Source organism: Coptis chinensis, chromosome 5 (assembly GCF_015680905.1).
Source record: "Coptis chinensis isolate HL-2020 chromosome 5, ASM1568090v1, whole genome shotgun sequence".
In the NCBI taxonomy this organism is placed as follows: domain Eukaryota; kingdom Viridiplantae; phylum Streptophyta; class Magnoliopsida; order Ranunculales; family Ranunculaceae; genus Coptis; species Coptis chinensis.
This window is the reverse complement of record NC_141460.1, coordinates 93907682-93923674: the sequence shown is the minus strand read 5'-3', so window position 1 is coordinate 93923674 and position 15993 is coordinate 93907682. Positions and strand designations below refer to the sequence as shown.

The 15993-nt window shown below is 33.4% G+C and overlaps 2 protein-coding genes across 6 annotated transcripts; one reads left to right on the top strand and one right to left on the bottom strand.

Moving 5' to 3' along the window:
• The first annotated feature begins 145 nt into the window (after positions 1 to 145).
• On the top strand, positions 146 to 2783 carry LOC147500278 (uncharacterized). 2 transcript variants are annotated; one of them, XM_086561960.1, is made up of 5 exons: positions 146 to 440; positions 946 to 1062; positions 1219 to 1325; positions 1588 to 1699; positions 2112 to 2783. In XM_086561960.1, exons 2-5 carry the CDS (start codon positions 1005 to 1007, stop codon positions 2606 to 2608), a joined length of 774 nt encoding a protein of 257 aa, XP_086418086.1. In that variant the 5' UTR covers positions 146 to 440; positions 946 to 1004; the 3' UTR covers positions 2609 to 2783. The 2 variants fall into 2 exon arrangements, with proteins under 2 accessions (XP_086418086.1, XP_086418087.1); XM_086561961.1 differs by having other exon boundaries at positions 318 to 440; positions 952 to 1062.
• Positions 2784 to 13039: 10256 nt separating this feature from the next.
• LOC147500277 (ENTH/VHS family protein) lies at positions 13040 to 15581 on the bottom strand. 4 transcript variants are annotated; one of them, XM_086559315.1, is made up of 5 exons: positions 15446 to 15581; positions 15249 to 15360; positions 14589 to 14711; positions 14057 to 14218; positions 13040 to 13957 (listed from the first exon to the last, which is right to left on the bottom strand). In XM_086559315.1, exons 2-5 carry the CDS (start codon positions 15353 to 15355, stop codon positions 13363 to 13365), a joined length of 987 nt encoding a protein of 328 aa, XP_086415441.1. In that variant the 5' UTR covers positions 15356 to 15360; positions 15446 to 15581; the 3' UTR covers positions 13040 to 13362. The 4 variants fall into 4 exon arrangements, with proteins under 4 accessions (XP_086415441.1, XP_086415439.1, XP_086415440.1 ...); XM_086559313.1 differs by having other exon boundaries at positions 13040 to 14218; XM_086559314.1 differs by having other exon boundaries at positions 15249 to 15488.
• Between the last annotated feature and the right edge of the window lie 412 nt (positions 15582 to 15993).

The following is a 15993-nucleotide window of genomic DNA, read 5'->3' as shown; positions in this document are numbered from 1 at the left end:
TAAGGACTGGTTAAAAACTGATCCTAAAATAGGCATTGATAGCTAATTAGTTATCGACTTTGTAGCCATCCCTTTTGGGCTAAAAATATGGAAATTCCAACCCCAAAAATTCGGAAATCTATTGGTTTGTTGCAGTGGGCCTAATGACAAATTGACAACTAACCAATGCGTGTTGTCGTCAGACCATCTGAGACAAACCTTTTGTCTTAAACTCATTTTGCAAATTAATCCATCGTCTCTTGCTTTCCTCGTTGGTTACTGGTTTTCTTTTATTATTCTAAAAACTTTGTTGCACACTTACGGCGATGAAATTTTGTATATATTGAGCTGAATTATTTTGGGATGGTCACAAAAATGTCGTGTAATTCCGGCATTGTTGTCCAAGTTCGTCGCAGATTTCATGCTGCTCTAGTGACCATTATTTCTTTCGAAGACTAAAGGTTTGAAACTTTTTCTTTGATTATATCTTAGCATTCATTGAGGATAGGTAGGAAAATTTTAGCATTTTGGATGGCTAGTGATTCTTTCCTCGTAAATTGTTGTTGAACAAGAGCTTTAAGATTGAGACTGGTGGTTCTATATCTTGAGCCAATGGTTATATGATGGCTTCTATATGTTACGAAACAGTACCACAGCATTATTGTATTGAACTAGTGCTAATTTAAAGGCTATTGCTCTTCTCGTTGTAAACAAAGTTTCCTACATGTTGATTTTATTTTTTTTGTGAAGAATGAAACATTTAATTTGTAGGTTCATCATGCCATCTTTGGTTTTAAGGTTGATAACTTCATATGAAACTGCATAGTGTTTCTAATATGGGTCCCTTCTAATATTATTGGTTTATACACTCACTTCTTTGATGTAGAATGTATGACTTAACCAACAAAATTGAATGGATTCATTCATTAGCTAAAAGTTACCCATTCTCATAAAGTTTTCTTACAGTTTCAGGCTAGTGCATTGATAGATCTGTTAGTTAGGACCTTTTCTTAGCATCAAGTACTATGACGGCAACAATGAAAGGCCTTTTAAAGGGGCTAAGATACATTTCTCAGATATTTGGTACGTAATTTCTCTTTTCCTGAAGTATTCACTAAAAATGTATGTTTTCTTAGACCATATTAGAAAGGGGAGAAGAACTATCAACTATCAATCTGATATCTATAAAAAAAAAAAAAAATCAATCTGATTAATGTTTTGTTATATGTATTTATGCAGATAATAGTGATGATGATGAACCAGAAATGCAAATTGGCAATCCCACAGATGTAAAACATGTAGCCCATATCGGATGGGATGGCCCAGCTGTTAATTCACCTAGTTGGGTAAGTAAATTCACCAGGAACTCCAAAAATACATTGGTTTGGTTTTTAGCTAGCTTTATACTATACCGAACTACTGGAATCACCATACTAGTTGAAAAATCATTTTCTTTTTCACAAGGTTCAGTGTACTATATATATATAATGACCCCCCCTGAGACCCTAAGGTAGTGGCAGTCTGGAAAAATAATTCAATGGCAATTTTTTCTGAACTTAATCTATGTCCTGTAATGATATATTATGTGTGGTTTTATAATCATTGCAGATGAACGAGTTTAGAGAACCTAGTGAATCATCATCAGCACCGTTAAATTATCCCCGAGGACAAAATGAGAATGGACAAAATGAGAATCATATTCCTAGACGGCATTCCAGAGGTTTGACAATTTTCGCACTCTCCATCTATTAAGTGTAATCTCATACACTTTCTTTTCATGACCATAATTCGCAAGTTTTTTCTTTTGATGAGTTGATAACATGAATGGACATTGAGATACGAAAGCCACTTGGTAGCGGACTTTTAAAGGGCCTATTAGATTCCGCACGCCATTCTGTGAATCACTAAAGGCCATTAAATTTTGGGACTCACAACCCGCACTTTACTAGTTTTATGGCCAATTAATTAAACACCCGTTAGCATGCACAAGTTGAAATACACCATAGAGCTAATCAAAGATTTAAGTGCAGCAACGATCATGAGCTTGTGTTATAGTTTAGAAACACATGAATATGTTACATGAGTGTAAGAATGGTGCTTCATCTGTGCCCTTTAATTGCATTGGTCTTCAGATGTTTTTAGTCAAGCTTCGGCAGACCATGCTGTTGCTAGACGCTTGTCCTTAGCGGATGATCCATCATCACCAGAACTCGAACGAAAGCAATCTCGACGTAGGCATTCAGCCGGTGGTTCAATCAATTCTCCTGGACGAGATTTATACAATGGAATCACACCAACACGGAAGAATTGTAATTCTAATATTGGATCTCCATCTCCATGCAACGCACCTTCACCTTCAATTCCTAAGAAGTCACGTAGGAAGAAGTCTAAGGAGTCTGGCATGAACCCTGATGGATCAAGCAAGTCAGGTGGTGGGTCAACTAATGAAGGGTCAAGCAAATCTGGCGGTGGATCGAGTACTGGATCGTCGAAGTCGAGATTGAAGAGTAGCAAAAAATCAGAACCCAAGTCCAAGGACATTGATTGTCCAACTTCAGTTTTAAATGCACTGGGGACAGATGAAAAGAAGGATTATGGAGGCAATCCTAGACAAGATCTTGATTTGTAAAGAAACATATTTCATGTAATTTGTATTTGGAAGTTGGGTTAGCTTAGGGGAGTGCATTTTCCATGCACAAGATACTGGAAAGTTTAAAGTAATGTCAATGTTCAGATTTCAGTTTTACACAGAAAATTTTTCCTGGTTTTTTGTTAAAAAAAAACTTCATCTTAAAAGCTAAAAACTTCATGTTAAATTAGCTGTATTTCACATTTATGAATTTATATGATACTTGTTTAGAGTTTGTAGTTTATGCATTAGCGCAGAGCCTCCAATTCTTTGTGCATACTCTGTACTGAATTTAGCCTTGATAAATTAGTTAGTAGCGTAGCCTAAGCATCAGGGGTGCAAATTTCTCATGACGATGGTTTTATTTGTTGAGGACTCTTATTTGTTTCTGTGTTCAGATCACCAAGTTATTCAATAGTGATGGGATAAGTATTTGTTTGGATAGGACTACAAGATTTGAAATCGACATCTCCCCTATTCTATTCAAATTTTCCGAGTTCGATCAAGATATGCAAAGCAATCACCATTAAGAGTTATCGCTGTGCCATTCTGATGGCGGGGATGCACATACCGATTTATTCCAGCCTTCCTGGATTTATCTGATACTGAATTTTGTTCTTGCTAAAATTTAAACAAACTAGCAATTATCTATGTTTATTTCATTTTAGTTTAATTTGGCCTATTTAAGTTAGCACGAAGATTGCCGGTGGATCTTGAATCCCCAAGTTGATAACAAAATTGTTGGAATCTCTTGTGTATTTCTAAATACTAGTGTGTGTGTGCAAAGTGGAGGAGATTAACAAAGGGTGTTCTCTCTACTTTAGTACATAGTAGATAGTCCCACATTGGTTATCTACCACATCGGGTAGGGTTCGGGCTTGGGATTGGGCTTACTGTTGTGGGTAGTGGTTTGACCAATAGCCTAAACTTGTTTTGCTTTTTTCTGGAGTAGTAGGAGTTGGTCTCTCTTCCTTATTTGTTTAGGAGACGGGAATTGACTTCATCAGAAACTCAACTCAGAGAAACAGAAACTCAAACCAGTCTTTTTTATTCTTCTTTTCTTCCTATAGCCGCCATAGAGAGTTATATTGTTGTTCTAGAGGATCGGATAATATATTCTAGTGCAAAGTCAGACTGCTGTTAACCATTGAATTCTGTGAGAAAGCAGATGTCACTGCTGCCTTTCTGCACTACTGGAAGAGGCGAAATCTTTCCTTAAGGACGCCTAATCCGCGCCTTGGTTATTCCCAGTTACTGCTGTCCTTGTCTCTTCATTGCCATTGTTGTGTACTGTTCTTTATGTTCTACTTTAGTTGCTGTTTCAATACAACTATTCTAACAATCTTAAAGAAAAAGTTTTGTAGTGGAACAAAGGAGAGTGCTTTAATACGGCAATCAAAAGATAAGGTCTTTTACTTTGAGTTATTGTTTGTGTTATTGGGTTATGACTTTAGAAATTTTCTAATAATTTCGTTTTTGTTAGGAAAACCAATTAAAGATTGAATATTTATTGATCTTTTGTGGTTTATCAAACCCTATATGGTTGTATACCTTTCTCCTTCGTTTGTGGGAGTCAAATATGAGATTTCTATTAAGAAAATCGTCAAAGTTCGTCTTTTTGACAGCTGCATCACTCGTTACGGAAACTGCTGTAACTTTCAACTCAGAGCTCAGTTTTGCAATCCGCTTCTTGTGTTGGATAGCTGATTCAAAGAGTTTTCCAGTGGTATAAGGCTTGATACCCAATTCGTCCTGAGCTGGTTCAGAATTATAGTTCTTTTGAACTGTTTTTCTAGAAGGAGGAAAATATGGTAATCCGGTTTTTCAATCGGTTAGGTATCGTATTCTTTCACTCTTTGCAATTCTTTTGGTTTGATTATATGGTGATATTCTTGTCTTGAGTTGCATGCTAGTTTTTCTTAGGAGAAAAATCCATAAGCTTAAACTTCTTTAATAACCTAGTCAACAAATTATACGTGTTTATCACTAAAATATTAATTGGTTTGACTAGAAATAGTTTGATATTAATTTTCTTTGTACATATGTAGATGTATGAAGATGGTCTAAGAGAGACCTTAAGATAGTTAATATCAACCACACTCAAATCTTGGATAGTAATTATAATGTATTCAATGCATAATTGCTTACCTCTATTGAATGTACGTGTTGTTAGACGATGATTATAATTGTACTGTTGTGAAAATACATGTTAGATGAAGTAACTTGTAGTTTATATCCAATATAGCATATGTTAAAGTTGTATAGCATGCTAGTTTTGGATATTAATCATCGTGGATTTACTTTGAACTTGATCGATGATAGTTTATTGGTAAAAATTTTCTAGTTTAAGACATTAATGGGTTAAGCCTTTTTCATCTAATTCTTTTATTCTAATAATGATATTATCTTGGGTAAAACCTTTTTCATCTAATTCTTCTATTCGATTTTTGACATTCATTTGAATCACTTATGAATTTTCTTTCATATAGATAGCATGAACATAATATGACTATGTTTAATATGATCCATAATCATAGACTTGATTAAAGTATATTCTTGTCATAAGAGTGCATATTATTGTTGGTGTTTCTTTTAGTGTTTGTAGCGGTATAATGTATTTTGCATGTAAGTTTGATTAGGTTGAGTAACCATTGAACTGTGGGGGGTGGTGATCGACCTATATGCATGACACTGTTTTACCATAGTTCTTCTCACAAGATAATTGGAAAGACACTGAACTACGAAGTATGGAAAGGTCTTGGGTCTATCCAAAAATGTTTCAAAATGTGGGGGTTATCTTGCCAAGGCTATTGTGAATGAATCTAAAAGAAATATTTTTGAGACCTAGAACTATCTAGTAGATGTTCATTGGTGAAACTCATAATAATGATGTTTGTTTTAATTGTCATGCATGATAACAATCTTGTAGATACCACACTATTATTGAATATCTTATATGCTAATTTTATTTGAGGATGTGCTTTCTGTGAAATTGGCATAGAGTGGTTGGATGTTCATAATGAACTACATAAGAGGATCCCATAATTTCTGAATAAGAAATTTGGAAGACTATCAGTGAGTATATCCACCATTCACGGTGATGATGTTTATATGTTTCTTGAGGAAGATTCATTAACCTATAAGAAAGTTGTCTGTCTATAAGAAGTGTCCTTTTTGAAGGATACAACTCCTATAAACTAGACTCTTGATTTATTGGGGGATCTATAGGTTGAATTGGATCTTCAAGAGAAAATTAAAACATGATAGTTGTATTGCAAAATACAAGACTAATAATAATAGCCAAGGGGTTTCACTCAGAGACAAGATTTATACTACTTTGGAACCTTGCTCATGTAACTAGAATTTCTTCTTCAGAATTCTAAAGACTCTAGTTGAGTAGTTGTGAGGAACTACAATACAAAGTAGTACCAGGTGATGAGCTTAAGGTATACAATTTAGTTAAATATTTGTATGAGTTGATTCAAGTGCCTATAAATGGTATGAGCAATTCAACAGGATATTGGTGTCGTATGGATGTCAAAGTACCGTTGTTGATAAAGATGTGTCATTTCTTTAGAGTAAAGCAAGACATATGTGTTAATCTCTATTTGTTTAGATGATTTAATATCATGAGTGCTAGCATTGAAAATGTGTCCAAGACAGAAAAATTCCTATTTGAAACACATAATAGACCGTCATTGAAAATGATAGTTCATTATGTTGTTAAACTCATTTCTGTAACTGCTATATTCAGTTGTTCAAATATTGACGTTTGAATATAGTTGAAGCTCACAGCGTACCTTAAACCAGACCGGCTGGATGGTCTTGGGGAATTTCGGGCACTACAGAATTGAATGACTGGTGAATATAGGAATTATAACTCATATTGGTCTTATTATATTGTTTTAGCACGTAGTAGAAATATTTTTCATTGAAAAGTATGGGTATTCTGATAGTAAGCATGCGTTAACACCTTTTGTGGCAAATATCCATCTTATGAAAAATAATCTACTTGTGTTTTCTCATACTAAATATGTCAATATCATTGGTAGCCTATTATACTTGATGAATTATATATGTGAGACATGACATTGCCTACATTAATGGTATACTTAGTTGATAACCCATTGTTCTTATAAGAAACATTGGATGTATATTGTCAGTTTATCCAAGTACTATAGCGGAGCCATTGATTATGGACTTATATTTAGTAGATTTCAATCATTGTTGGAAGGGTAATGTGTTATAAACTGGATCCAATAATTTTTATGTGTTTACCCTTGGTGGAAATTAAGTGTCTTGGATATTATCCAAGCTAATCGCCTTATAAAAGGCATGTGATGATGTTGAGTGGGTTAGCAACCTCTTGACAAATCTTCCCATTGGCTCTAAACAGCCTCCTGATGTGTCTATGCTTTGCAACTGTCTCATTGCAATAGCTAAGACATGTTACCCTATGTGCAATGGGAAAAGAATACATGTAAGTTTGAGATATAACTTAATTAAGCAGCTGCTAGAGATTATGTTAGGTTAGACTTAGTTTGGCCACATGTCTGACCGCACCATTTCTTTGGAGGCAAGTGGTTATACGTCGAGGGGGATGAGACTTATGCCCATATATAGGGCGACATTGACGGCAACCCTACCTATGTGATTGGAGATCCCATGAAGTAGGTTCAAAGGGAAAAACAAGTCACTTCGTCGTCCTGATGTACTATCGTATTCTTTATTTATGAGACATCCCACCCTATGGCGAGATGGTACTTAGTATACATTGTATAACTAGAATTGCAGTGAGTAAAGATGCATTTTTTTTAACTCTTATTGGATTCCATAGCCCATATTTTGCCCATATTTTAATGAGGTGGCGTATTTAAACTGCAATGTACACCTAATGGAAATCCACTTACGTGAATGTAGAACTGGGTCGGTTCTTATGAGTATTCGGGCTAGTACTCAAGAGCATTCATGGAACACAGGCAACGCAGGGGCCAAAAAACGCAACACTGTAGAACAAGCATATAATGAAAGAGCAGTGTGGGTGCATGTGATTTATTTTACTACAAAGGAATGTTGGTTCAAAGATTTTTTAATCCACCACTTTCACGTATTATAAGACATGTTACCCTATGACTGGTTCAAGCCCGTAAAGCACCAATATCTTATGCATTGTTTTTTCGATTCTCTCTGGCATTTCGTTAACTCATTTCTTTTGTAATATCATATTCCAAAATAGTGGGGGACTATTAGTATTTTGAAATAGTGGGGGATTGTTGGAATCTCTTGTGTATTTCTAAATACTAGTGTGTGTGTGCAAAGTGGAGGAGATGAACAAAGGGTGTTCTCTCCACTTTAGTGCATAGTAGATAGTCCCACATTGGTTATCTACCACATCGGGTAGGGTTCGGGCTTGGGCTTGGGCTTACTGTTGTGAGTAGTGGTTTGACCAATAGCCTAAACTTGTTTTGTTTTTTTCTTGAGCAGCAAGTTTCGGTGTTCTATTAGGAGTTGGTCTCTCTTTTCCTTATCTGTTTAGGAGACCGACCTAACATCTATAAATAGGACTGTGAGTCCATAGAGGGAATTGACTTCATCAGAAACTCAACTCAGAGAAACAGAAACTCAAACCAGTCCTTTTTCTTCTTCTCTTCTTCCTGTAGCCGCCAGAGAGAGTTATATTGTTGTTCTAGAGGGTAGTCTGTTCTAGTGCAAAGTCAGACAGCTGTTAACCATTGAATCCTGTGAGAAAGACACCATCTTTATCTTTTCTCACACCAATCGAAGGGGCTTAAATTTTTCCTTAAGGACTGACCTAATCCGGCGCCTTGGTTATTCCCGATTCATCTTTGTCCTTGTCTCTTCATTGCTATCTTTGGCTGTCATGTTCCTTACGTTTCTACTTTAGTTGTTGTTTCAATACAACTATTCTAACAAAAATTACCGAAGTTTGGATTGTGAGGGGTTGTTAATTCCAATGATCAAACGTCTCCCTGATATATACCAACCATTGTTATTGGTTTGCAGGCAATAGTGCCATGAAGAGCATGGGAGGAAATAATTTGATTATTGCATGTAGCTATATAAGTACATAGCTAGTCAGTCATCATTACTTTTCCAGATTACTCCAAAATGTTTTGCTAGGATCTCTTACCCTGGAAAATGGATAAACAACATACTTCCAGTTTTTCGGATTCACATATATGTTCACTCAGCGAAAACTTTAGGTCCTAGTGAAGTAGTACTTGGCAAATATGAGGAAGATGTGATCATAAAGAGATAACTAGTTTTCAAACCCGTCTTACGAACGGGTGCCGTTATATTAAATTATTCTAAAAAATATTAGTAATTATACAAAGCTATAAGATATATATGAAAATTATATTAATCACTAATTTAAATTTTTTGCACAACTCTCAATAAAAAGAAAACACCAAACCTTGATAAAACCTATCGACTTCTTTTAATAATTGAAGTTTGATGAGAATGCTCAATGTGGCAAAAATGATATTGAAACTACTTAAATAGCAAGACACTCTCAATCATAAAAAAATAATTATGATAAACATTATTTAAAATGCAAAACTATACTTGTCGAGACATTATATATTCCCTCTACAAATAATACAACTATGTTTCGAGGTTACTTCAATGCATTTGCATTAAGTTTCCGATTTTCTGTTAATTATTCATTGAGGTTAGTTCAATGTAGTTATTGCATCTAGTTTCCGATTCCCCATTACTTATTCTTTGAGGTTAGTTCAATGCAGTTGCATCAAGTTTCCGATTTTCCGTTAATTATTTTTTGAGGTTAATTCAGTGCAGTTGTATCAGGTTTATGATTTCTCGTTAATTATTCATTAAGGTTAATTTAGTGCAGTTGCATTTAGTTTTCGATGTTTCATTAATTAGTTTTTGAGATTAGTTCATTGCATTTCCATCCAGGTTCCAATTTCTCATTAATTACTATTTCAAATTAGTTCAATACATCTGCATCCAGTTTCTAATTTTCAATTAATTATTTTTAGAGGTTAGTTCGATGTTCAATGCATTTGCATCTAGTTTCAAATTTCTAGTTATTTATACTTTGAAGTTAGTTTGACCAGTTACATCTGATTTCTTATTTCTTGTTAACTATCCTTTGAGGTTATTTCAATACATTTGTATCAAATTTCTGATTTTCCGTTAAATATTCCTCAAGATATTACATCCAAATTCTGATTTACCATTAGTTAATCTCTAATTTTAGTTTAATGCAATTGCATCAAGTTTATGATTTTCCGTTAATTATTCTTTGAGGTTAGCTCAATATAGTTGCATCCAATTTTTGATTTCTAGTTAATTGTTCTTTGAGGTTAGTTCAATGCATTTGCATCAAGTTTTCGATTTCTCATTAATCATTTTTTGATGTTAGTTTAATGTAGTTGTATCAAAATTTATGATTTCCCGTTAATTATTTATTGAGATTAGTTCAAAGCAGTTGCATCTATTTTTCAATGTTTTGTTAATTAGTCTTTGAGATTAGTTCATTATATTTGCATACAGTTTCTGACTTCCTGTTAATAACTATTTGAGGTTAGTTCAATATATTTGCATCTAGTTTTTTATTATTTATGCTTTGAGGTTAGTTCGATTCAATTACATTTGGTTTCTGATTTTTCGTTAACTATTCTGTGAGGTTGTTTAATTTCAATGCATTTGCATCTAGTTTCTGATTTCCCACCAATTATTCTATGAGGTTAGTTCAACGCAGTTGCATTCGGTTTTTAATTTTCTATTAATTATTTTTTGAGATTAGTTCAATGCATTTGCATCCAGTTTCAAATTTCCCGTTAATTATTATTTGAAGTTTGTTTGATGTATTTGCATATTGTTTTCAATTTCCTGTTAAATATTTTTCAAGGATTTACATCCAATTTCTAATTTCTTGTTAGTTATTCTCTGACGTTAGTTTAATGCAGTTACATCCAGTTTCCGATTTTTAGTTAATTACTTTTTGAGTCTGGTTTATTGTATTTGCATAAAGTTTCCAATTTCCTGTTAATTACTCTTTGAACTCAATTCAATGTATTTGAATCAGTTTTTAATTTTCTTTTAATTATCCAATGTGGTGTGTAATACCAACTTCAAAACAGATATAAAAATAAATTATGTTTCATTTACTATATGGGGATCATCAAATTATCTAGTTCCCGATTTCCCATTAATTATTCTTTAAATTATACATGACTCACTATGTGGGATCTTTAAATATTATCTACGAACGTGTGATGTTATATTAATTATTCTGAAAAATATTTGCAACTATATATGCAGAACTATTATATATGAATATTATATTGATAACTCGTCCAAATTTCTTATAACTTGAAAAGCCCATTATCCATTAAAAAAAAAAACTCACCCTTGATAAAACCCTTCAACTTTATTTTGTTGTTTAATAATAGAAGTTTGATTAAAGTTTTGATAAGGCGAAGTTCATATTGGAGCTACTTGAATAGCAAGGCGTTCTAAATCATACGAAAAGATATAAAATAAACACTATTTTAAATGCAAAACTATACTTATCGAGACATTCCCACAACATATAACACAACTATGTTTTGAGGTTAGTTCAATCCATTTGCATACAGTTTATGATTTTCAATTCTATTATTTATTTTTTGATGTTAGTTCAATGCAGTTGCATATAGTTTCCGATTTTCCGTTATTTATTTTTTGAGGTTAGTTCAATGCATTTACATCAAATTTCCAATTTCCTATTAATTGTTCTTCGAGGTCAGTTCAATGCATTTGCATCCAGTTTCCGATTTCCTATTAATTATTCTTTGAGATTATTTTAATGCATTTGCATCCAGTTTTTTATTTCTCGTTTATTATTCGATAAGGTTGCATTGGCATCTAGTTTCCGATTTTCTGTTAATTATTGTTTGAGGTTAGTTCAATGAATTTGCATCTAGTTTTCGATTTTTCATTAATTATTTCTTGATGTTAGTTCAATGTATTTGCATCCAGTTTATTTTTTTAGATTAGTTCAATACAGTTGCATCCGGTTTCCGATTTCCCATTAATTATTATTTAAGATTAATTCTATGAATTTTCTGTTCCCAATTTATAGTTAATTTTTTTTTTATGTTAGTTCAATACAGTTGCATCCAATTTTCGATTTCCCATTAATTTAATCATTGAGGGTTAGTTCAATGCATTACCCGACAATTATTTTTTTTATGTTAATTCGATGTATTTGCATCCAAGTTTTGATTTTCTGTTAATTATTCTTTGAGGTTAGTTTAATGCAGTTGTATCCATAGTCCGATTTCCCATTAATTACATTTTAAAATTAGTTTAATGTTTGCATTTGCATCCAATTTCTGATTTTCCGTTAAATATTATTTGAGATTAGTTCGATGTATTTGCATCCAGTTTTCGATTTCCATTAATTGTTCTTTGAGCTTAGTTTCATGTAGTATTATATATATTTTAAAATATTTGTCATTATTGGTTTGCCGTTATTTTTGTATTTTTTTTATATACATGTGAACTTGCATTAGAATGAGTGCAAAATTTTCTATTATATGTTTTGTGATGTTATTTTTTTGTATAATTTAATTTTCCATTGGAATTTGTTTTGGTTTGGTATATATATATATAATTGGAAATTACATTATAGTGTTGAAAAAAAATTATAAATTCAGAAATTTAATTGGAATATGTCGTAATTACTGTTGTTTTTGAAATCCTTAACGATGACTAAATGTCTAAATCCCAAAGTGGATGGTGCATTAAATCTATCCAAGTTTATTTGTTTAGGCCCATATAGACATATAGTGCATACAATACAATTTTATTTGTTGTCCACTTAGTTTTGGGTGTACACTATTACTTATTTTATGATTAGTTGACTTTTATTTTATTTTTTTTGTCCCAGTCACATGTGAGATTAACAAATGTATAAAGGGTGTACACTGTTACTTATTTTATGATTAGTTGACTTTTATTTTATTTTTTTTGTCCTAGTCACATGTGAGATTAACAAATGTATAAAGTAAATGTTCAGACAACTCAATTCATTTTTTCATTCGTTATTTCATTGTGTTTTTCTAGAAAGAAATTTTATTATGTTAAACTTCACCTAAGATTAGTGTGGAAACTATTCTTTGTGGCGTAAGAGTTTTAAGAAAATCATTTTCGGTAGAAACTATTATTTTTAACAATTTAGTTTTTTTTGTCTTCTATTTTTTTGTAATTAGCTATAGTGTTTAGGAAAAGTTGGAGAATCTATGAAACTCTAGATGAGATTGTTTATTCTCTTACTTTTTCGTAATTAGCCAAAGAGTTTTACAAATATTGGAGACTCTGTGAATGCTCAAAAAATAGAGCCAAGAGGGTAAAGCGATAATATATATTTAAGGATAAGGACAAACTTCTTCCATGTCAAAACAGAACTTCCCTAATTTTCACTTATTAATCCCTTAGGCTGAGTCCATGGTTTTGGACTATGTATCTCCAAAACTCAAAAAAAACAGGCCGGGTTTTAAGGATAGAGAGTACAAAATTTTTTCTACGCCGTAATTTGGTTTTTCCCAAATTACACCAAATTAACTGGGCGTAGAATCTACTCCTAATGTAATTCAAAATATTTGCGGTATACAGGTGTTCATAAAACAATGTAATTCAAAATGGCTCACATCAATATACAAACACAGATACCATGCTTAGTAAGTTTCACATTAACAAAAGGGTGCATGTACTATTAATTAGTTTCCCATTGAAAACTGGCGATCAAATTTTTTCTTCATCCCCTTTCCCACATCTGAAATACTCCTGAGCTTTGAAGGACTGCCTCCACCGGCGAGTCTTGAGCGTATTCCATCTAACAACCCCTGCCTTTGGTCTTTCATCTCTTCCTTTCCCTTTTCTTTACTGTCGAGGAGGGAACCGGTTTCTTCCATAGGACGATAATCCCATAGGTGTAACTTTTTGAGATTTTCATTCATTGCGTCGTCTAAAGTATGGGATTTCGATTTTAATAGCTCACCATGAGAAGAGTGTTCTGTGAAATAATCCTTATTGTGTTGGAATTCTTGTTTGTTGAAGTCATCAGAATCTGTCCATTTAGGAGTACTGTTTGTAGAGTAAGAGCCAAAAGATGTCCCTGAATTTCCAAAGGACGAAGCAGAGGACGGTGTTGATGGTGATGAGGATGAGGGAGAAGCCAGCAAGTTTCCAAAGCCTTTAATTTCTTTAGTGACTTTCAAGGCTTTGAGACGCGCTTCTTTGAAAAATTCTCCTCCACGTAGAAGTTTTAGTATTCTCTCTGATTTCTTTTGCGTGCTGGCTCCCCAGTTGAAGCTACAAGAAAGAAGTTTATAGTTTTGATATATGAGTAAACAAGTAAAACCGTACACTCGGCTATGGAACATCATTATTTCCTGGCATAGAGTTACGCACCCTGTTTCATCGATGTGCCTAAAGGTTCCAAGGTCTCGAACTGCATCTATGTCGCATTGAAATTCTTCCGCAAAGTCTTCAGGACCATGAGTTAGTAAGAATTCAAGCAGTACTAAAGCTTTGTAAGATTGTCTCCATTGCTTCCAATCGAAGTAATAAAACCTGTAGTTGCAATCAAATTATTTGTTTGACGAAATAGTTAGTGTATGTACATTTAATCCAAACTGTAAGGATAGTTGTTTTAAATCGATTATCAAGTGTCTGGACGCTGGAGTCAGTATCAGCAGCTTGGCATTAGAAGATTATGATGTAAAAAGATGAGTATAATTTTGTTATGTTGGTAATCGAATTAGATTTCATTTTGTATCAATATTTGTTAATCCCAAAAACAATATGCATGCCACCAACAAATCTTAACTAAAATTATATAAATAGTGATCAATCATCAAACTACTGAGTTTTAATTATATTGAATACGAACCAAATTACTACTTTCCCATGTATCCGGATACATAGAAAGTATAGAACTTACCTCCCATGAAGAACATCAACAATTCTCCAATAGTCATCAACGTCGAAAGATGCTTCAGTTATCCTAGTCATTGTTTTGGCATCAGGACCCCATGGATCACCATTTGTTGCTTCCTCAGTTAATCTACAATAAACGTTAAAAGGAAAGAGAAACCAGAAATCAGAATAAGACTTCAACAAAGGCCTATTCCATGGTCTTAATATTCCTGTAGTTATTCTGTTGTTCTCTGTTACACTAGATCTCCACTTAGGAAAGGAAGATGGCTAAGGATGACTTTAGTTGATATCTGAGGTAGAACTTCTAGCTTCATCACATTTTCATGTGTGAAAGAACACGACTAATTCAATTCATCCGATCCTATCCCAAAACTTTGGGACAAGGCATTGTTAAGGTCACATTTAAAGGTACAATTTGTTTTCGGTTTGCAGGAATGAATTATGATACTTCCTGGAGTATAAAAGTTGCCAGTGGTCTTTTGGTAATTAAACAGTTACATGATTATGATCAGATGTATTATTTTGGTTTCGTTTTCTGTTTGCGATAGATGAATGTGCACTCCCCGTCCTTTAATAGAATCTCATTTGTAACAAGTACCATGTATTTTAAATCTATATAATGTGACGCGCGAAGTGATAAATTTCTGAAAGAAAAAAGACTTACAACTCAGCAGGAGTAACATCAGTTAATGCGAGCCTAGCACTTTTGTACTTCTCATGTAGAAATCCAGATGCTCTCTTCCTCATTTCACTTAATATCAAGGTCCCCATTTTCTCTATGTGGATGAGTGAAAGTTTATTATGGGAGCTAATTTGGAAGCCAATCTAAAGTTAAATTCAAAACTAAAAGGAATCACTTACAAGCAACCAAATGCTCAAATGGGGCAAACACTTGAATTTGGCAGTGAATAAATAAAGTCTTCCTGAAGCACATTGTGTCATAAAAGAAAACTTCCATGTATTGCGGACAAAATTAGAAGTGGAAAAGAAAACTTCCATGTATTGCGGATAAAATTAGAAGTGGAGGACTAATTCAGAAAGAGGAAACTAAGGACCATAAGTCCTATAAATTTCACTGTTTCAACCTTGTTCTATGCCTGAAAGAACTGAAAATTAGGATCTCTGAACATATGGATGATGGACCATAGTCTTTTGGCTTCCATTCTTCCTTTTTGGGTGCCAAGTATTTGTTTTACAGGCCTTGGCAAGATCGGGCGCATGCTGGAACAAGTTGCCACCAAACCAAAACAAAAAATAGGACTATTATTGGCACGAAACAATAAACTTTATAATAAAAAGTTTAGTTAGTTACCACTTATAGGCAAAGACCAAAATATCGCTGATATATCTGATATATTGCCGATATATATTGTTTTAATGGTACACCGACATCGATATTTTCAATATAT